Here is a 20,850-nt window from a genome sequence, read left to right as displayed (position 1 = left end):
CACATCACAGATCCTGATTTGCATGATTCTTATACGATCATGTAAATCATCACTCATGATCAAACTATGTACATCCCTACAAATCATGACGATCCGTCATTACCTTCTTGAGTTACTAGTATTCTCTTTCAAAGTTTAAAACAAACCCATACCTATACCTACACGAGTTCTCCCAAGAGTTATAAAAATAATCACTGTAAGAATATTTTTGCTTAATTGGTATCATAACTTTTATCTTTACTACAGAAAATAAGGCAATTTGTTGGTAATGTATTCGCTTCGATTATGCCCATATTTTCATAGTCGACATATCAATCAGTTTTCATCAAACCTATACCTTCCAACAGGGAGAGCGTTAGATCGTAAGGCTGCTGTTAGTGTTTATTTGCCCGTGTGACCTCCCTGACCCCAAAACAGAGCCCTGCACCAGGCAAGTAAAGTATCACATGTGTCCTCCAGGGACGTCTCTCAGGGAGCCTGCTCCGGTAAACTAGGTCACCTGTCAGTGCAATTTAACCTGAATAAATAGACTTAAAAATACAAATTGAAAGGGAATTGTAGACATTTCCTTATAAATTATGTTAATGAGGCCTTGTCATGCATGATTTTTGTCTGATATTGTACACCTTTACTTAGCTTCCTAATGATACAAGAATAAAATTCCAATCATTTACTATTGTGGTATTTTCAATTAGTATTTTCTCATCAATTATGCAAAATAGGTAGCTATTAGCATAATTGGTATCTATCGATACCTCTCTCTTTTTCAGCTATATATGTCTCATATTTGAGAGTCCTATTTTGAAAGGCAGCAGATTTATAAACTTTCCTTGCTAATTATGCAAATTAGCTCATGATTTGCATAATGAATATTCAATTATGTAAATCATTAATCGAGCTATCTACATACCATAAATCAAGACGATCCGTTGACCATAAGTCTAGTTATTCATGTCCAAAGGTCAAAACAAATAAATTAAAAACACCCGCTGCAGCTCCAAACAAGCCGCTAGAGGGCCCAAACGTGCACAACTTACTTCATGTGGCATGGACTATCTACCACACAAAAATCATGACCGTAGCACTTGCAGAAAATTCGACCTCAAACTTTGAATCTACACTGCAGTACCCAAAGTACCCGCTAGGAGGCCCATCATCCAACTTGACCTTCCCCTTTAATAAATCTACCTATTCACTAAATATCATGCACAACCATCTACAGCTTCTCGAGTTATCCTGTCAACAAACAAATACGCATACATAAACAGCCCACTGCAGTACCGAAGGAAAATGCCAGGTGACCCATTTTTGAACTTGAGCTTCGTTTTCACAATCTCTACGTACCCACCAAAAATCATGCAGATTCATCGTCAATACGTCGAGTTATGTTGTCTACATACAAACACACTAACAAAAAAAGTCCACTGGAGCACTTTAGGTAAACGCCAGGTTAACCATTTTCGAACTTGACCTTCGTTCCCACAACCGCCACTTACCTACCAAAAATCAGCAAGATCCGTCAAAGTTCTCTCGACTTATGATCTCGACATACATACGGACCCACTTTACAGCTGGCGTAACCGATAACATAACCTTACCGCGAATGCATACATTCCCGGCGAAGGTAATAAAAATAAACACCGGTACCCGGGTGCTTCTATATGATAAAATCATAGGTGATTTTCGAAGAAAAGAAAATGCAGTATGTCCGAAAATAAATATACATAAAAGCCTCGAAATAACCATTTTTGAAGAGGAGGATCAGATGGAATGCACATTAGGTGACGTTCCAGGAAACGCTTCGACGACGTCATGATGGAAGCATGTACTTCCGGTGCATTCCCGGAAGGTCTGACCGCGGAGGAAGCAGAAGGCTCTGGGTGATGAGGGAGGCTGAGTGTGGCAGGGCGTCAACAACAGCGATGTCTACCCTGCTTTTCTGCGTTTTGGTCCTCGTCCTCGCTTCACACGGGTGTCATGGGGCTAAGAGTGAGTTGTATAATCTTCTTATCCGTTTGTCAAGTTATTTTACGTTTGTGAATGGTGGTTATTTATATCAAACGGTACCCTGGCCCTGTCAGATGACGTTCAGATTTCTGGGCGGTACCGTTATGTGAGTGCAGTAGTATTATCTATTTATCACGAATTTGCAGGACCCACAAAGGGCAGGAATCGGCGTTTATGTGATCCTGTTCAAGAACAAGCATAATTTTCACCCCTCCATTTCAGTATAGCTGGTTGTAAACATCCATTTCCTTTGTTCTATATTTTACTGTCAGCTGTAGGCCTCCGCGGCCATTTTGAAATATTATAAAGAGGGCCTGGAAATACAAAATGTAGGTGAGCGTATGTTACAAAGACACGTTGTATATCACTGTGGTGTTATAGGGATGTGAGGCAGTGGTGGCAATACTACACTAGCAATGAGAAATGGTCAATATAACATTGCAAGGAATGGATGTTGGTATAAGACAAGTAGGAAGTGATCAAATTAAGCCAGCATTTGCATAATTGATAATAGATTGTTATCCTTGTTTTTAAAATGTCAATTACTGTCTAGTAATCGACAAAGACATTTCACATTCTGGTTATCAGTAACGTTATATGAAATGGTGTATTATTTGAACAATTATCGGAAAAGAGTTGTAATTTCTGGTTAATAGTTGTATACAATATTCATTTGATGATATATATGAATATCATGAATATTCAATAGTGAGTAAATGCTGCAGCCTTACTAAATAACACAGGCGTGCAATCTTACAAGTCTTTCTTCAGCGTGTGAAACCACGAAACATGATGGCTTGAACTTGAAGGCGTAAAAACTAGGTCAAATAAGTGCAAAAATTTCTGTTGCTGACATGATTTAGGGTTAGGGAAATTTGGCCCCATGAGATGATACATGTATTAGAAATAAACCTCCACTAATGCAAGGTTACCCGGTGACAGTTAACGGTCATTTTAAAAAAGAATTAGTTTTATGGAAAATGAGCTGTCTATCATCTATGTATGGTCTTTCTCCCTGTGGTGCTTTTTCTACAGGGCGTATATGCGAATCGATATATTTCCCACCAAAAGTGCCATATTAGTAGTCTACCAACAAAGCACAGTAAATTGTATGAACATCGATAGCTTGGCACGCTCTCATCAGCTCTATCTGATTAGTTTTTCAGTAGTATTTCCGCATACTGTAAATGCAGAAATGTTTGCAACTTGCAATTGGTTTTATGTTTGCAGTTTTTGCATTGAACTCTTTACTGCAAACCTGAAATACCGCAAAAAGTGTTTCCATTATATGATCGTGACGCTACTATATATTGTTTCAAATGCAAACTTAAAACCACTTCGAACTCTCAAATTTCTTTCTATTGCGAGATTATATCCCCGCAAACATTTCTGTACTTACAGTAATCTAGCATCGGTACCTCTAATGCCTCAGACTAGTCAGAGCCTTTGTTTGGCCCTATTTCTAATTACGAAGGATGAGTTTGGTCCATTCATCGAAGGTTCGAGGTTAAAAACAAACAATCATCTTCAAAGTATCAGAAATCCCGCATCAAATCTGTCATTTGCTGGACGAGTAATTTGGGGAAACAAAAGAAACAAAGGACCCATGCTACATATGTAAATTGGGGGTAATTTACTAATTAGCAATTAAACGTAAAGTTGGAACTTTACATCCATGGTGAACTTCGTTAAAAGGAGAGTAATTTTGTTTTCTGTCGCTGTATCTGTATCTATCTAGCAAGAATTCTTCTACAGTACTTGGTGACAACTAGTTCCACTCTTCAACATTTCAAGGGAAAAATTTTTAAACACATCATTATAACCTCCTTGACTCCACTAAAAGTTGTTGTTTTTCTTCCCCTTCAGACAGCTACCTGTACATGTATAACATGTGCAGTCAGACCAAGAACGTCGGCATGAAGGATTCCGGGGTTATAAAATGGCGGATCGGGGACGGGTACCAGGCCAACATGGACTGCGTCATGACCCTGACCTCGGCTGACCCCAGGCTCCGTATAAACCTGCGTATCGACAAGATGGACCTGCGAGGCTCCAGTATCGCGTGCATGGATACGCTGACGGCGTACGACGGACGGGGTGCCTCGGGAAGGACGCTGTTTACCGGTTGCGATGATGACTACATGGGAAGGTGGGCTTGAATGAATGAATGAATGGTTTATTAGGAAAAAAGTGTAACATGGCAGCTAAAAGCTGAATTACGTACACTGTACAATCATATATCACATTATCTTAAAAACACAAGGAAAATACTTAAAACGTCTTGACATACATTATCAAAATATCCATAACGGTTAAAACGAATCAAATTTATCTACAACTCGGTGACATTACAAGATTCTTGAAAGGTAATGAAGCAAACTATTCTGTATCCCATTGTGATTAATTGTTTAGTAAGTGGACTAGATAGGGTACTGGGGAGTTCTTGTAGCGGTTAGTTCTGCACTTGATGTTTCTGAGTTTCCCACAGTTTCTAGTGTTTCTGCCATGTAGTTCCCCCACTGTAGGTGGGAGGAGTTCGGGGTTAAGTTTGTTCGCAAATTTTCGGCATAGGTCCTCTCGACGGTCGACGACGTACATTAACAGGTTGAAACATGAAATAAAAGGACTCTTTATACACAGCCAAGTGTTTGAAATTCCACAATGTTTCGGTGACCGGTGATCGTTGCACATTTATATACTATAGGTGGATTCTAACAGTCACATATAGAGCTGTTGTGTTAATGAATGAAAGACCTTTATTGTGCATTCATGCCCCGAGGGGCTAGGTACAGGTCGTCTAACTTAACACATGGAACACACAAGGACATAAATACAACAATACAAGCCGTAAACATATAGAGTAGACAAACGTGTTATTAATCTAAGCTAGTCCAGTAGAGTCGACTTCTTCTCGCTTCTTTGTACATGTGTAAATGTGAACAGACAACACTTCTTATACAAGGATTATCCAGGCGTAATAAAAATATGAATTTGTCTGTTGCATTTAGATGTTCGAAATATGGGAATTTTTCATCGATAAGGTTAAAAAGTACACTGAGGTAAATTTATAATGCTAAGAAATTTGAGTCCTTACTTTCTAACCTCATGCATTTTCCTCAGGAACATGGTGTATTCAAGGAACTGGGAAAGCGGTGTCTCATCACATTTATAGCCATAGGTGGATTCAAACAGTCACATATACCACTGAAGCTAAATATACATATAAGAGATCTGCTGTCTATAGATGAGAAGCGTATGTTACTAAGAAGTTTGAGTGCTTACTTTTAAACCTCATGCCATTTCCACAGGAACATGGTGTACTCGAGCAGCGGGAATGCGGTGTCTCTGCGCCTGTCATCCACAATGGGGTTTGGTAACGTTGGTGACGGCTTCAAGATTGCTTACAGCACGTTCTATGATGCCTCTGCGTCAGGTACAACCGCACTAACCATATAGTTGTATTACACAAAAGACTCACACATGCATATCCCACGCACAAGGGCTTTACTTTGGTGTTGGATTTCCCGTAGGGCTGCCTTATTAGGAAAGCAACAAAACACACTGAAAGAAGGCTTCATAAAACCCAAATTTCAATTTTAAGTTTAACAATTTTTGACTGTATCAAATAACTGGGAAGGTCATCTTGGTTTGGCCTGCACCCGTCTTTCATAAGGCACATAAACTGGCGGTCCCGTATATTCTTTAACTTTCACATGTCACAAGCATGTTAAAGGGGAAGGGCTAGCAACCCCTCCCTGTAAAAATACATCCTGCCACTTAAACAACAAGAAAATTAAACGTGCTGATCTACATGTATGTACCTCTGGGCACTACAAGATGAACAACAATATGATGCACTAACTGTTATCTTAGGCTTGTGTGTGTGTGTGTGTGTGTGTGTGTGTGTGTGTGTGTGTGTGTGTGTGTGTGTGTGACTTTGACTGGGCATGATACACTAACTGTTGTCTTGTGTGTGCATGTGTGATGTATGTGTGTGTGTGTGTGTGTACATGTGTGAGTAAGTGAGTGTGTATGTGTGTGTGTGTATGTGTGTGTGTGTGTGTGAGTATCTTAGTGTGTATGTGTGTGTGTGATTTGATACATGATACACTAACTATTATCTTGTGTATATAGGAGGGAGATGCCAGCCGGGTGAGTTCAAGTGCACCAACAACCGCTGCATCGACCAGGGCCTGAAGTGTGACTTTGACAACGACTGCGGGGACAAAAGTGACGAGTCTGACAACAAGTCTGAAGCTGGCTGTGGTACGTACATGTACATGGACATCCTCACAGATAGGTCCAATATTATCTGCTTATTCCATTGAATTGTATGTGGCATACAGGTACAGGTAAAATATACAGGTATTGATTATGATTGCCAGTTACTAAGTATATGTATGATAATTAATGTTTGTATTTTAACTTCCGACGTACCCTTCTTCAACCTACCTGTTTTAAGGTAGTGTATGTTTACTTGTGATTTTAAGAGCGCATTTATTGTTGATTAGGAACGATTATATTATCTTTGTAACCGATAGATTGCCTAATGTCACTAGTTTTAAAAAATGATGTGAAAAGTACGGAATTCAGCCTATGGCTGCGAGATACTTCATGTTTTCCGATCACAATGATCAAATAAAACCATTCATTCATTCGTATATGACCTCTACAAACAAAATGGTCCTGCCTGGAATGCCACATTCTCAGTCTCTCCAGAGCTCCAAATTAGATACAAGGTAACTTTATTTGAAGGCCCAGTGTTGCTACTGAATTGAAAACCAATGTACAATAATTAAGATTCATCAACTTTAGGCATGTGCAGTGATTGCCCCGTTTGTGCTCATTTACGCCATTTTGCCACTTGTGATTTTCCCAAAAATTTGAAATTTCAGGGGACAAAATGAAGCTAGCTAGGGCTTCAGTCTGCTTGTGTGGTGTGTGTTGAATTTCCAACATACCGTAGAATGCTCTTGCCTTTGTGTTTGGGTAAAACTGTTACCGGAATCCTACCCTAGAAAAATCCTTTACCAAAAGTTCACATGCTCCTTTTTTGAGCAATATTAATGTAAGGCTTTGTTTGCTAATTTGCCTTAGAAGATGTTTTGCATATACATGTACAAGTTTCACGAGTCAACTAATTGCATATAAGCAAATCGTAAATCATAAGAAACCCTATGTAAACGCACATTTTTGTTTACAGAGCGATCTCTGTCTCTCTGTTTTCTGTTTCTTTTGCAATGTCTGCAACCTTAACCCCCTAGGACCGGTAACTCTGCACTTTAAGTCAAGTAAGTATTCTGTAAACTCGCTTTGTAGCAGCATTTTCATTTCTCCCATTCACCATAATTTTTCATCAAAGAGGGGAGAAGCTCTGACTATGTGCCCCCTTACCATTGAGAGCAGATTCTCTGACAGTCATGGTCATACATGCATGTGGCCACAGCCTTCAACTCTGACCTGTCAGTAATTTTCCCCTCCAAAAGCCTTAGTATGTAGTCTATAGAATTTTAGTACATTTTATTAATAACATCTACATTAGGGGTGGGTACCAGCCCCATGTACCGGTACAAAACCGGTATTTCTTAATAGACCGGTCAAAGAAAAATGGTCCGTAGAAAATCAGTGGACCGGCCTATGGACCAATTAGAAAATTCATAGTACCAGGCTACCAGCAGGCGGCCACATAACTGGTCTAAGAAAATACAAAACAGCAGATTTAACGAGTTGTTTTCGAAGACGTTATCTGTGAATCATATCTAGAAACACTTAAAGGATGAGTAAACAGACGGCAAGGAGAGTAATAATTTGGAGACAAAGTGCAAACCTAAGAAATTATTTCGTTCCAGACATGACGTTTAGAGACTTTTACGTGTGTCTCGCTCTCCAAAATATGATGTACTGCGACACTGCTATAATCAGGTACAGGTCCGGACCTGGACCTGACCCTCTGGACCTGGACCTGGACCTGAATTTTATGTACCAGTACCCACCCCTTATCTACATCTATGTTCATTTCAGCACTGACTTTCATATTACACAAATGCATCATTTCACTGTAAGAATATCAAGATTGATTGAATTAACCTCCATTAACATTAATCTGCAGAGTTGCATAAATCCACCACTCTGTAAAAAAAGTGGGTTTGAGAGATCTGTAGTGCAGCACCCCCCAGGTGTGAATGAACTTAGTTTGGATATACAGGAGTACATTATACTGGAGGACGTTGGGCTGGAGATATGTTTGGACGTACCTTTTCAGGGTGGCGGAATTACGTATTTGTTTAAAAAGTTAGTTAAAAGCCTCTCACACCATAAGGTGTATTGGGTGGAGCCCATCTCTGTTTCATAGCCCTGGGCCACACTGTGGTGCAATCACTGCAGCAGGAGCTAGTCCACTGGCAGTGGAGTGTGTTTAACTTCCATACTGTTTCATAAGTATGTACCATTTTTGTAAAGTCTTTGGTATGACTCAATGCACCTCTTGTCCAGAGGTGTCCTACCCGGGGCTTGAACCCGGGCCTTCTGGTCCAAGTAATTTGAACCAGATGTGGCAAGTACCAGAAGCGCAGACCACTACACAACAGGGACACCCCATTACGTGTATGTACCCTGGTGGAATTATGCTAGTTCTAGTACTAGTAGTAGACAGTAGGTCTTGAAAATTACTTCACAGGAGAAGTGAACACTACTCCAGCGTGAAGACTTTTTTCAGCTGCTGGTTTCTCTTCCAGACTTCACCAAGGTGTTTAAAGGCATAATGAAGATCGGGATGTCTGCCCTGATCACCATCATCGTCGCCGTGGTCGTGGTGTGCTGCTGCTGCTGCGGAGCCGTCTACTTATTCCGTAAAAGGTGGGTGTATAAATAATTACATATACATTATCACCCTTCAGATTTCACCAAGGTGTTCATGAAGATCGGGATGTCTGCCCTGGTCTCCATCATTGTCCCTGTGATCGTGGTGTGCCTCTGCTGCTGTGGAGGTATCTACCTACTCCGTAAAAGGTGGGTGTATAAATAATTGCATAATACATGTATAAGCGTAATATATATGTACCTGCTTTTCTCCAGGATTACAGGCGATTATCACAACTAAGGACTGGTCAGGACGTCAAGAACTTTCATTCAAGAAGGCTCATTATACATGGCTATATTATATACTCTCTGTGTTTGTGTCATACCTTGGCTGTGATAATGTTCGATAAGGATGCTATCGGACCGGGTGATATTTCGGGTTATCACACGTTGGGCTTTTACTTGTATCACAGTCTGGCTTTGATAGAATATTTCAAACGCACTTCGCATGCACCAGGTGCGCCACTGTCGAAAAATTTGAATAACAGATTTGAAGGTTGGAATCGATGTTGCTACGTACAGTTTTTTTGTTTGAGGAAACAAAACTCTTTTAACTTCTGCGCATTGAAATTTGTTAGCACATACACAACTATCAAGCAAAAAACAATGCAACAATTACCTTCTAATTCTTAAGAATATGTGAGTCTATTTTCACCGAAAGGTCGGTTGAATAAATCACTTGGTTGTGTAAAAAGAGTCCTTTTATTCAGTGATTTATCATGCAACCTGATGAAACTATTCATTGATTTATTGATGTTTTATGCCCCCCCCCCCCCCAGGAGAAACAACTCTGGACAGACTGTGACCATCCCCATGGAGCAAGCCCAACCCCCTCCCCAACCCTCACCCCAACCCTCCCCCTACCCAGCTAAACCTGATCAACCCTACCCCCCTCAACAACCTGGATACCCCCCTCAACCTGGCTACCCCCCTCAACAGCCAGGATACCCGCCTCAGCAACCAGGGTACCCCCCTCAGCAACCAGGATACCCCCCTCAACAACCAGGATACCCCCCTCAACAACCAGGATACCCCCCTCAACCGGGTTACCCCCCTGAACAACCAGCTTACCCCCCTCAGCAACCTGGTTACCCCCCTCAAGGGGAGCCTGCACCCCCTCCATACCACCCCTCCTACCCCTCAGCCCCTGTACCCCCCCAGGACCCAGCGTACCCCCCTCCACAGTAAGGCACAGAAACGTCCACTCAACGTCCTTTATGAAATTCTTGCCCTGTATTTAAAAACAAGGTATGTTTTTAACATTTTTTCATTCAATTCAAATTCACCACAAAACATGGCTCAAAGAGTCACAGAAATGTTTTGGGTTACTGTACTGGATTGTGATGTAGCCTTTACTTGAAAAGTTTAAGGTTGTTCCCATCGGGGATGCAATCACAAGGAAGCTGGTTCCATGAACGATATAGCTCTAGGAAAGAAACTTTCAACATGGAACTTGACCTCCTAAGAGGTGGAGTGTGGAAGAAGAGAGGGCGATTAGCCCCTGTGGAAGTGACATAAACCTTCCTTGCTGAGAAAGTACGGAGTGGAGGCACAAGCGAGTGAAGTTTTGCGGAGCATTTGCTGTGGAAAGAGCGATAGAGTAACGCCAGACTGGCTACATAATACGCCTTTGAGAGAGGAAAAATATGAAAATGTACTTAACAATATGAATACAACACCAGGACATATGCAGTAGCCTGAGTGCCAGCCTTTTTAGCTTCCGTACGCTACCCAAGCTCCGCTCCTCGCTTTGGCCGGCAGCGGAGCTTGGGTAGCGCAGCGGAGCTAGGGTAGCGGACGGAAGCTAAAAAGGCTGGCACTCAGGCTACATATATGCAGTAGTTGACAGATGTATTCTAGTATGCTTGACTGGTGTTTATTTGTAGTACACTTGTGTAGGTGAGAGAATTTAAACTTCCAAGGATCTTAGCTTTCACACTTACTATGTGTACATTGTGAATACTGCATGTAGACTATACAGGGCAAAAGTTAACTGACATTTATCTAGCAGTGTTGGTTTACTTGAAAAGACCGACTTTGATGTTTTTAAATTTAGTAAGTAAAACTTGACCAATAGTTCAAGGATACAAGTTTGGAACAGTAACCTTTGACCTCTGACCTGACTTGAAAATTTAGTTCTGGGGCTCATAAAAAAATGGAGGTTATTTTAAAAAATTTGCAGGGAAATTTGACCATACCCATTTGTAAAGTGTCAATGTAACAGTACTGTACACTAGTAGTAATAATTCTTAAACTGTTATTATACTAGTTCATCTCAAAGAAATGGAATTTCAGACGGAAAAGATAAAAATATCTAATCTATCTGTCTGTGTGGTATACATGTACATGTATCTACTGTAATGGTTACCTAATATATCATATATGTAAACACTTATAGACAGGGTTGGACAGGTTTCCAAAATTCACCAGTGTATAGAGCAAGCACATAGAAAATGTACTGGCCCGAACAACTTTTTACTGGTCGTTTGTTTAAATGACACATTTCTATGCATTTTTACTTGCGGCAAGGAAATCTTGCAGAGCAACTTTTATTTTTCAGTAGAAAAAGGCACTTAAACAGGATGTTACAAATGAGTGTTATAGCCACAAGACCTAATAAGGAAAAGTGCATCGTCCCAATCAGCCGGTAGGGTAGGACATGCACTTGTCTGATCGTCACTTTTACTTAACTTGGGCAAACAGGCCAACGGACTTGTCCAACCCTAATAGATATAATAGATTGATATTTGAGTATAACTGTATTAGTGTCCCAGTACAGTTTAGTATTGGCTGTGGGATTCCATGTCAATTTTGCTGTTTTTTTTCCTGGGAGAGACAGTTGATTTCAGTATCGATTTTTTTGCCATTTTGTAGTTGTATATTATCAGTTTATTTGTAGAAGGTGATGCACAGATTTTCGTGCAGTTATCAAGCACTGGTGACAATGCGCTGTGCCGAAATGTGAAGTCACTAACAATGGAGTAAATGGGAACTGGTTTGGAATTTTGGGATTCCGTGCAATTGACAGAAGTGTGTGGTAATTGTGCAATTAATTAACTGGCTTCTACCACTTTCGAGAATGAATATGATTATTGCATGTAGGAATAAAATACTGTAATAACACCTTGTTGCAAGATTTTCACCTCGATTGCAAGTCAAGTTTTGAAAGGTTGCTTTCATCAGAAGAATTACTTTCTTGTAGATATATTTACATGACTTGTGTGAAGAACAATTTCCTAATGTGTTGTGATATACAGTGTATCTAGTGTTTTAAAGTAGGTGTTGCAAAAATGTATGATACATTTATATACAGTATGTATGTGTAATTTGGAGTGCAGACCTGCAATACATTATGTCTCCACTTGCTGCAAGTTGTTAGTTTGATAATTGAGATGCATGAATCCACCATGTCTTTAAATGTCTTTTAGCTTTAGTGCTTACCAGGTGATGGTTATACAATAGCAACTGGCTAGTTGGGTAACCTAGGCTGTCCATGCTGAAGGCTGAACAGCCAAACCAACAAATAAGAAATGAATGTATTCATTTGGTAGCTATTTTGAAGTAGTGGATGTGAAGTTATTGTAGGGATAGACCGATGTTACTTACACAAGAAATAATTGTGACCTTTTCTACAAGTGTCGTGCCGCATAATTCTCCAACTTCTAAACAAAAACACTGCATGATTGATGTGTACTAAAGGTAGAATATTATCGTTTTTGGCAACGCCTGAGGTGCTGAGATATATTAGGGCATGTTTTAGATCTTAGAAACTGTTACAGTAGTGTTAACAATAGCTTTACACCCCATGAATTGGTATACGTTGTTATTACTGTTAAAATCATGGATTTTCTTGACAAATTGTGTATTTGTATAGTTGTAGAAAACCTTTCCCAAGTCACTGTACTTTTGTTGTGCCAGTAAAGCTCTCTCTATAATGTTATATGTATTACTAACTATTTGATAAACACTGACTTTTGTACAATACAAGTGTGCTCCATGCATGAGTGTTAAACTGTGTCAGTCGTCGTCCTTTGGAAAACAAGCTGCTAGCTGGCCCAAACCTACAATACTTATTCTTACGTACTTATTTTACTTATCAAAAGCTATCTGCCACCAAAAATCAAAACGACAGCATGCCCAGAATAAAAGATACACAAAAAATGGAAGTTCTTCTGCAGTGCAAAGAACAGACGCTAGGGGTCCTAAAATTGTGATTGACCTTCGTCTTCTCAACATACCAATTATCATTACCATCCATTCAGAGGCTCTAAAGTTATGCTGGCCACAAATTTCCGGAAACACAGACACACCCAGCAAAAACAATACCTTGATTTTTCATGGAGGTACATGTAATTACTGCATTTGTGACACCGTCTCCCGTTTGGAATGATTCATAGCTACTAAGGTAAGCCACACTTGATGCATGGTACGAGTCGACGTCACTGATTGGTGTTTGCTTAGTGTTCTGTAGTTTCAGGTTTGGCTAAGGCCTATCCTTTCAGTCTTTTGTATAATTTGTTTTCTTTGGGAAGCATAACCATTAATTTTCCAATCCATCTCAACGTGTTTAGTTACCCACTGCCGTTACAATATTGTACCTAGTTACAATGATTTGGCTGAAAAGTCTCCGAAGAATTGTCGATTGGCAGGAAAAGGCGTTGTTGTTGCAGTCTGCGGCGATGCTCACTTTTCTGTCAATCTGCCAAGCAAAGATGAAAAAAACACAAAAAACGTTGAAGTCACACATTAGAGCATGTGCAGAACCTGAGATAGAGAAAGATCTGCTGCAGTACAATAGAAAGCTGCCTGGTGGTCCATAATCAATCTTGTCTATGGTTTTGCCGATACCTACCACATACCGAATCTTACAAAGATACATCCACAACTTACCAGCTTATACTGTTCACATTTAACCCACACTCACCCCCAAAATACCTATCTTGAAACCAGATTTGTGAATGATACATTCAGAGTTTTGGTTTAAAACCTGGTTGCTCCTCACTAGTTGTTCCTTGAGTCACTGACAACAGACAGCAGATGCTGTCCAAAACGTCTGATGCGTGGTTTCTAGATAGTCAATCATACCAAATTTCAAGTCAATTGGTTTCAATACATCCAGCAAAACGGCACCGGAAGCATACTAGCCTTCTTTGCGGAGGTAGTGACTTGGGGTTGTCTTTCCATAGGCACTATTCTAACATAGTTTATATTGAGAGCAACCTTTTCATGCGACCCTTACGGGTTGGTGACTTGACATTTTCAACTTTTTTTCTAGTATTGATTAGTTCCGCAAGTTCATTCTAGTGACGTCACTCAAAACGGTCGGAAGTAATCTCCCAAACCTATCCAGTTGTCAAGATTGAATTGCATTCAAATAACATGGAGCTTTGCCATCAAGTCAAGCCATATCTTTTGTACTCACGCTAGCGCTTCCAGGGTTGAGTGTTCCTCAGCATCCTGTACCACATCCTGCCGGAACATTGCAGGGTGCATATCAAAGGCTTTGAATGTAAGTTCCATCATTAGCAGGTGAGGAAGTTTGGGTAGAGCTTCGGCTAGACTCATGGCAGCGGTGTCAGACAGGAATTCATGTATGTCCCAGTTTCGATCAGAGCGATCATACCTGGTCAGCGTTGTCAGGCTCGGGAGTGTGCTGGTGAGCTGCGCGATCCTCTCCAGTCCAGCTTCTGTTACTGGAATATTCCTCCCAATGCTCAGCACCTGAAGCGTAGAGTTTCCTTCCCTGACCAAACTGCAAATTGTTTCGACCAGTGAGATAAGTCCCGCGTCCTCTATGACATTCCAACATACGTCCAACACTTCTAACTGCACCAGGTAAGGCAGAGCTTTGATCAGGGCTGATATTCCCCTGTCACTGATACCTGTTGACATGAGAACCAACACCTTCATGGCCGTGAGGTGGTGGAGGATAGCAGCCAGGCATTCCAGCCCGGGGTCTCCTATGGCATTTCCACTAATGTCCAGTTTGATCAGTCCGGTTAAGTGGCGCAGAGTCCTGACTAGAGTGCGCATGGCTGTGGTTGTGATCTTATTGAACCCCAGGGCCAGTACCTGCATGGCGGTAAAGATGGGGAGGATGGTGTTGAGAGATTCCAGCCCGGAGTCACCGATCTTATTATCACTTACATCCAGTTCTCTCAGTCTCACTAGGTGTCGCATGTAGGGAACCATGGATGACATTCCAACAGACGTCATGCCGACCATACGAAGACGGAGTACAGTCAGGTGGGGAACACTGGACAGCCCAACTTGCAGGACTTCCATCCCAGAATCACCGAGTTCTTTGTTCTCGGTAATATGCAGCTCCTCTAACATAGACACGTGGCTGAACCCCTGCACAAGTGGCTGGAGTGATGATGGTGTTAACTCTGTGCCCGACAGAATCAGCGACCGCAAATGAGGAACATTCTTTAGAACTGAAACCAGCCTAACTGTCTGGTCAGTTGAGCTAAATTCTACACCATTCAATAGTTTCAGGTCTAACCGGAGACCGGGAACGGTGGAGGCAAAAATCTGTTCCAGGTCCTGGAAATTTTTACATTTCCTAAGAATAAGTATCATTCTGGTAGCTATAGGGACCTGTGATGCCTTGATGTCTTCAATATAACACTCAAGACCAGCAAGCTGTTCACGGCGTTCATCAATGTCCAATATGATAACTGGCAGGGCTCTGCTGACAGTCTGCAGTACGTCCGGTGTGTTTCTTTCTTTCCGAAGGTCCAGGCAGAGCCGTAGAAACCCTCCGTACGTCGCAGCATGTTCCGTATAATGAAACATTACGTCTTCATAACGATCTAGTAATTTTCGAATCAGCACATTTGGTTGTATATGTTGAAACGTCTGACTGCTGAGCGTGCACAGTTCTTCCATCACAGCGTCTGCTGCCTGTGAGTCACAGCCACACGTGAACAGAAGCAGGTTTCTGAGTTCATGCGCCTTGTCTATGAAGGTGAGCTGCAACAGTTCAGTTATGTCTTGATCCAATACAGCATGAGCGACATATCTTCCAGCCAGGAACTCTTGCATCGTCTTGTGTTAAAAGTTCAGCTGTTTCCTAGGGTGAAATTTAGAGGAAGACACCTCCAAGGAGACCACACCAAGTTTTACCAGCAGACCCCAATTTACGTTCTCTCTCTCGACTTCGAAAAGATCAATCAAGGTCTTGTTCCTAAGCAGGGCCTCTAGCGCAAGCTTACCGAGATGCATCAATGAGTCCGCCACATATGTAGGCAGTGCGTCTGTTGGCATGTCCACTCCTTCCCGCTTACAGTATTTTCTAACCAGGCATATTAGCACATTGTTGTACAGCCCCGTCATTGTTCCAGTGGACAACATCTCTTGGTCTTCCTCCCACAGCACACAGGTCAACAGCAGGAACATTGGTGTCTGGATTAAATTGTGCAAAAGTTCATCATCTACAAAATGGTCGAGATCACCAGAAACACCACCAAAAACATCCCTTGGTAGTCCTTCCAGTCGAAGATGACTGTCAGTGTCTCTCACGCAGGATGTGACCTCATGTGGCTCATGACCAAAAAAATCATCAAATATATCAGTGGTGGTGTCAGTGGTGTCTGGATAATTACAAAAATGCCTGATAAACTCCTCAGCTAATTCGGGTTTACTTACAAGGCGAAAGTACTGCCGAGCGTACGTCTCCAAATGTCTACGAGGGAAGCCCATAACGTGTATGTGACAGTCTGGCCGGGTGTGTTGTTGTACTCCTGCTGAGGGTCGGGAGGTGATCACGATCGTGCTGTTGGGGTACAGTTTGCCAGACAGCAGCTTGGGAATGGTCTGTCCGGCTGCCCTGGCCTCAGGCCGCAGCTCATCATGCCCATCTAGGAGGAAGAGCACACGTGACTCGTTCCTCTGTAGAATTGCTTTGACTGACTGTACGTCAATACTTATGGTTGTTTCAGGAACACACTGGTCCCACACCATCTCCTCTATGGTTTCCCCCTCTCTCACCTCCCGGAGTCGGATCAACAGGACAATGTCGTGCAGTCTGCCCAGCTCAGTTTTCTGTGAGACAGCATCTAGGGCTTCTTTGGACAAAAATGTTGTCTTTCCCGCTCCAGCTTCACCCTCAATCAGAATGCACCTTGGTGCTGACTTGGACCGGTCTGTGACATGGGAATCAAATAAATCGTCCAACGAATTTAGTTTTCTTCCTTGTCCTGACCGGAGATGTTCACCTGTCGATATCAACTCTAACTGAGTGAAAATATCACTGAGGGTCAGAGTGAAGTTGTCGTTCCAGATCAGAGGCTTGAAGTAGGTCAGTTTCAACTCGTAGTATTTCTTCACAGCGTTCTGGAGCACATCTGGAATAGAGTTGTAAGACAGAATCTGATTATCTCGTACAATAGTAGTAAACTTACCATTCAGAGGTACTTCCGAATACGCGTATGTACCAAAACATATTGTTTTGTTGATACTAAGCGTTTTCTATTGAGCAAACGCAACTGAGATGCAAAGGAAATTACTGGAAATGACTTAAGACATTTTCGTTGATGATATATAGCTTTATTTGAAATAATGAAACAAGCCAAAGAAAAGCACTACAGATTCATACGCACGCAGAGAATATGGAGTATAGTAGATATTTGGAATCGCCCTTACCTTTCAACTCCTGTTGGCTACTTGAGGCTTGGGGTGATTTCAACTCTGTACATATCGATGATACAAATGTATTAGGAATCAAAAGTTTGACAACAATTACAAGGTAGTATAGAGCTCTAATTCTAAGATCTGCAAATTCTCTAGGGAAATTACTTTAACTCTTGTCCTGCTGTCGTTTTTGCGCAATTTATTTCATTAACAATTGGTTTTTTAATCAGATCATTTTTCATTGACTTTGCGTTGCTGTGGCATATTTGCTGCCCCATTCGGTGCGTTTCGCCGCGATGTGATACGTTCAGCTGAAAAATCCCCACAACCCGTACATATACGGGACCTACATACAGGCTCTGTCACCTATATAGTGTATTTTCATCTCGAGATAATGATATCATCAAGCTATTTTGCCCTAAAAAGGGAAAGAGGTAAATCCCATCCAATGATGAACACAACTCTCTTTCTTTCAAATGGAATTAAAGAGAATATGAAATAATGCAGTTCTTACCGGGATATTTGTTCTTCAGCCCGTCTACGGTACTCGTTAAGTTTGCCTCAGGCAGAGCCTCCATCAGAGCCTCAATGGTGGCCCTCTCTCCATTACACTTCAGCCATTCCTCCAACAGGTCCATACAGCGGGACTTGTCATCTCGGTTTCTACTGGCAATGTTGTCGGTGTCTGACCGCCGAAAATCTAGATGGAAGGCCAAGTCCTTCCAATCTGAGCTGACTTCTTCCTTGATAAAAAAGAAGTACTGACGAATATCTGGAAAACAACAATAAGTGACTGTTTTAGATGTCACATTTGCCATCAATTGGCAAAACTGTCCCATTGCCCTGGTACTCGTTTACACTTTACAATATTCAAGAAGTAAAGCACGATATTCTACAAAAAAAGTATTTCTTTTTAGTATTTTCAAATATTTCTACATTTCGAATGTCACAGTACGTAGTATGCTCTATTTCTCTATGCTCACAACCAAAATGTTTGATCCAGATTGACACCTTTATTTGATATTCCAGAACTGAATGTACTGTAAAAGATTAGGCCTGTTCACAGCCTTACCCTTAGCATTGCTCTGTTGTCCCTCAGCCATGGCGATCACTCAGGTCTGCAAGTTGCTTGCGTGTCCCACTCTTAGACTTTACACCAGTAGTTGACATCTAGATGCTGCAATGGAGAACAGTCAAATTTACCAAATCACCAAACAGTTTTCATCGAACTTTGATTTTTTATTGCAACCTTCTGCATATTTGGACGACTGACCAATCTGCAATCACGTAGAACAAGTGACCCCGAATGGTGATAATTCAAAAGGTAGGAATTTCAGAAGTAGCCTTAGTAAACAGAGTTCAAATCAATAAGTTTGAGTTTTGCATAGAGCGCGGGGTGATCGATATCTAACGATGCATAAAGTACACCGACCGTGATAAGGTGCCCTGGGGCTTGATTTTGTGTGTTGCCGTCTGTAAACGATTAGCTCCGTGAAGGATGTCAGTGACCTCCGACAGGGGTACTGTTTGTGTTTGTGTGTTCCCATGGCCAGTTATAACTCAAGATCTCTCTGATGGATTTGTTTCAATTTTGGCATGTGGGTAGTCATTAAGATTCCGATGATGGACGGTGATTTGGGTGTTTGTTTGTTTGTATTGTTTTGTTTGTATTGTATTACATCCCCGATAAACCGCCTCAATGCGTAACACACCAGGTTTGTACTGAAGAGTACAAGTTGCATATCCGGACAGATATATTTAAGTTATACAGACTTAAACAATGGCACGTTCGTGTGGGTTTTTTTTTCCTTTATTATCAGAACACGGTTCGTAAGAAAGTCCCAATCATGACTAAACCACAATCACTAGAGGGCCATGCAAAATCTTCCGCGGACTTGGGGAAGTGCCCATATTTACAGCAGAAGTTTTTGTTAATTCAACAAAATCAATCAACAGTCACATGGCCCTCAGTCATTATGGGACAAGTGGTTACGTTACTTAGGTCGCCATGTTACATGAAATAGTAATGTTTATGTGGAAACGTTTTATGTTATGAATATTAACTTGTTTTAATTCCTTAGTTTCTTTGCTAGGTTTGCTTTTATCCTGGATTCCAGCCGTTAAAGCTTTAGCCAAAGAGACAGAGAGAGCGTACTAAAGCCAAAATGGCTGAGATCCAGGCTAGTTAGTTTCCTCTCTGACCTCAAAATCAATTGCCAACAGTCAACATATCCGGGGCTTTTCAACGCCAAACAACTTGTTCGTCAGACTATGATTGAGACTATGTGACTTGTAGAACTTTTCTGCGCATGCCCTGGCAAATATAGCGCTTTGCCCTATACTCCAGCAGGTGACCTTTTGCCCGTTGTCATGACAACAAGATTATTCTTCTCATTTGAGTGACATACCTTTATAGCGGCAGTTTACTTTCCCACCCTCTACGTGTACCGAGCTATATTTGTAAATCAAACATACTAGAGACATACCACTGGTGAACGTAACAAGTTCACAGTTTTTGCAGTTTTTTCATAGCAAGCATACACATATGGAGTTTAGATATAATTTAGAGGGGCAATTGGAAAGGTATAAAAGCATATTTCCGAAAAATGCAGGAGCTTTGCATTTGAAAGAGACAAGTAAGGCAGGTGATTTTCATTCATTCCCTTATTTTAATACTGCCATCTAATGAAGACCTTATGCCTCCAGGCAAGCAGGACAGCGAACTTTTCCCTTTAAGATACTGTTATGTGAAAAGTAGTGACCTCCCTCTGTTAACAAAGCAATGTCGACGTCGCTTAATTAGCAGTGGTCCGTCCCGCTATCCATGTACAGAGTATTAGTGGTTGCAACACCTTTAACACTGCCAACGGTTACACATAATGGTACAATTATGCCCTTGCTGTCCCGTCCGGATCCACCGGCACCAATGCTAACGATAATGTCCGGATTCTAACTCAGAGGTTCTAAGTAATAAAACAAAAGTTCAGGGTTGATTCACACAAACCTACCTCTAGAGAAGGTTGGGCGTGTCTTCGCGTCCGATTCTAGTTCCGCTTTTCAGCCCAGGGCTCAGCTCAGCGATCTTCCAGCAAACGTCAATTAGAACCGTTTTCTGTCTGAATCTGTTTGAATCTTGACAGTTGTTTTTTTTACTTCTGGAGATGTGGCGGAGAAATTCAAACAGATGTAACCCGCTGAATCTGATTTTACAGATTTTTCAGTCCGGCTGTCCCCCAGCCACCGCCATGGTGGGAGGGACTGGAACAGTCTGTAACCTTTACTGTGGCTTAAGTCCACCAATGTGACGTCAATGACATGGCCAATCATAATAATAAGTTTATTGCAAGAATA

General features: G+C 41.5%; 3 protein-coding genes across 4 annotated transcripts; 1 reads left to right on the top strand and 2 right to left on the bottom strand.

Moving 5' to 3' along the window:
* Positions 1–1,848: 1,848 nt before the first annotated feature.
* On the top strand, positions 1,849–12,877 carry LOC136429783 (uncharacterized). 2 transcript variants are annotated; one of them, XM_066419752.1, is made up of 6 exons: positions 1,849–1,989; positions 3,874–4,156; positions 5,316–5,440; positions 6,142–6,273; positions 8,742–8,862; positions 9,645–12,877. In XM_066419752.1, the coding sequence occupies exons 1-6, from the start codon at positions 1,884–1,886 to the stop codon at positions 10,051–10,053; spliced, it is 1,176 nt and encodes a 391-aa protein (XP_066275849.1). In that variant the 5' UTR covers positions 1,849–1,883; the 3' UTR covers positions 10,054–12,877. The 2 variants fall into 2 exon arrangements, with proteins under 2 accessions (XP_066275849.1, XP_066275859.1); XM_066419762.1 differs by lacking the exon at positions 8,742–8,862 and adding an exon at positions 8,904–9,015 and having other exon boundaries at positions 1,850–1,989.
* A 297-nt stretch (positions 12,878–13,174) lies between these two features.
* LOC136429772 (NLR family CARD domain-containing protein 4-like) lies at positions 13,175–20,765 on the bottom strand. Its single transcript, XM_066419743.1, has 6 exons — positions 20,508–20,765; positions 18,572–18,676; positions 18,014–18,271; positions 17,512–17,556; positions 14,288–17,213; positions 13,175–13,564 (listed from the first exon to the last, which is right to left on the bottom strand). Exons 2-5 carry the CDS (start codon positions 18,600–18,602, stop codon positions 15,922–15,924), a joined length of 1,626 nt encoding a protein of 541 aa, XP_066275840.1. The 5' UTR covers positions 18,603–18,676; positions 20,508–20,765; the 3' UTR covers positions 13,175–13,564; positions 14,288–15,921.
* On the bottom strand, positions 14,284–15,912 carry LOC136428950 (ribonuclease inhibitor-like). Its single transcript, XM_066419135.1, has one exon. It carries the CDS (start codon positions 15,910–15,912, stop codon positions 14,284–14,286), a length of 1,629 nt encoding a protein of 542 aa, XP_066275232.1.
* Positions 20,766–20,850: the final 85 nt, after the last annotated feature.

This window comes from Branchiostoma lanceolatum, chromosome 1 (assembly GCF_035083965.1).
Source record: "Branchiostoma lanceolatum isolate klBraLanc5 chromosome 1, klBraLanc5.hap2, whole genome shotgun sequence".
Taxonomy (NCBI): Eukaryota; Metazoa; Chordata; class Leptocardii; order Amphioxiformes; family Branchiostomatidae; genus Branchiostoma; species Branchiostoma lanceolatum.
This window is presented reverse-complemented; position numbering and strand designations above follow the sequence as displayed.

Coding starts and splice junctions, on each gene's coding strand:
- LOC136429783 (XM_066419752.1), top strand. CDS start 1,884: ATGAGGGAGGCTGAGTGTGGCAGGGCGTCAACAACAGCGATGTCTACC. Junction 6,274..8,741: donor CAAGTCTGAAGCTGGCTGTG/GTACGTACATGT, acceptor TTTCTCTTCCAG/ACTTCACCAAGGTGTTTAAA. Junction 8,863..9,644: donor GTCTACTTATTCCGTAAAAG/GTGGGTGTATAA, acceptor CCCCCCCCCCAG/GAGAAACAACTCTGGACAGA.
- LOC136428950 (XM_066419135.1), bottom strand. CDS start 15,912: ATGCAAGAGTTCCTGGCTGGAAGATATGTCGCTCATGCTGTATTGGAT.
- LOC136429772 (XM_066419743.1), bottom strand. CDS start 18,602: ATGGCTGAGGGACAACAGAGCAATGCTAAGG. Junction 18,272..18,571: donor ACAACAGAGCAATGCTAAGG/GTAAGGCTGTGA, acceptor GTTGTTTTCCAG/ATATTCGTCAGTACTTCTTT. Junction 17,557..18,013: donor GCTGAAGAACAAATATCCCG/GTAAGAACTGCA, acceptor CGATATGTACAG/AGTTGAAATCACCCCAAGCC.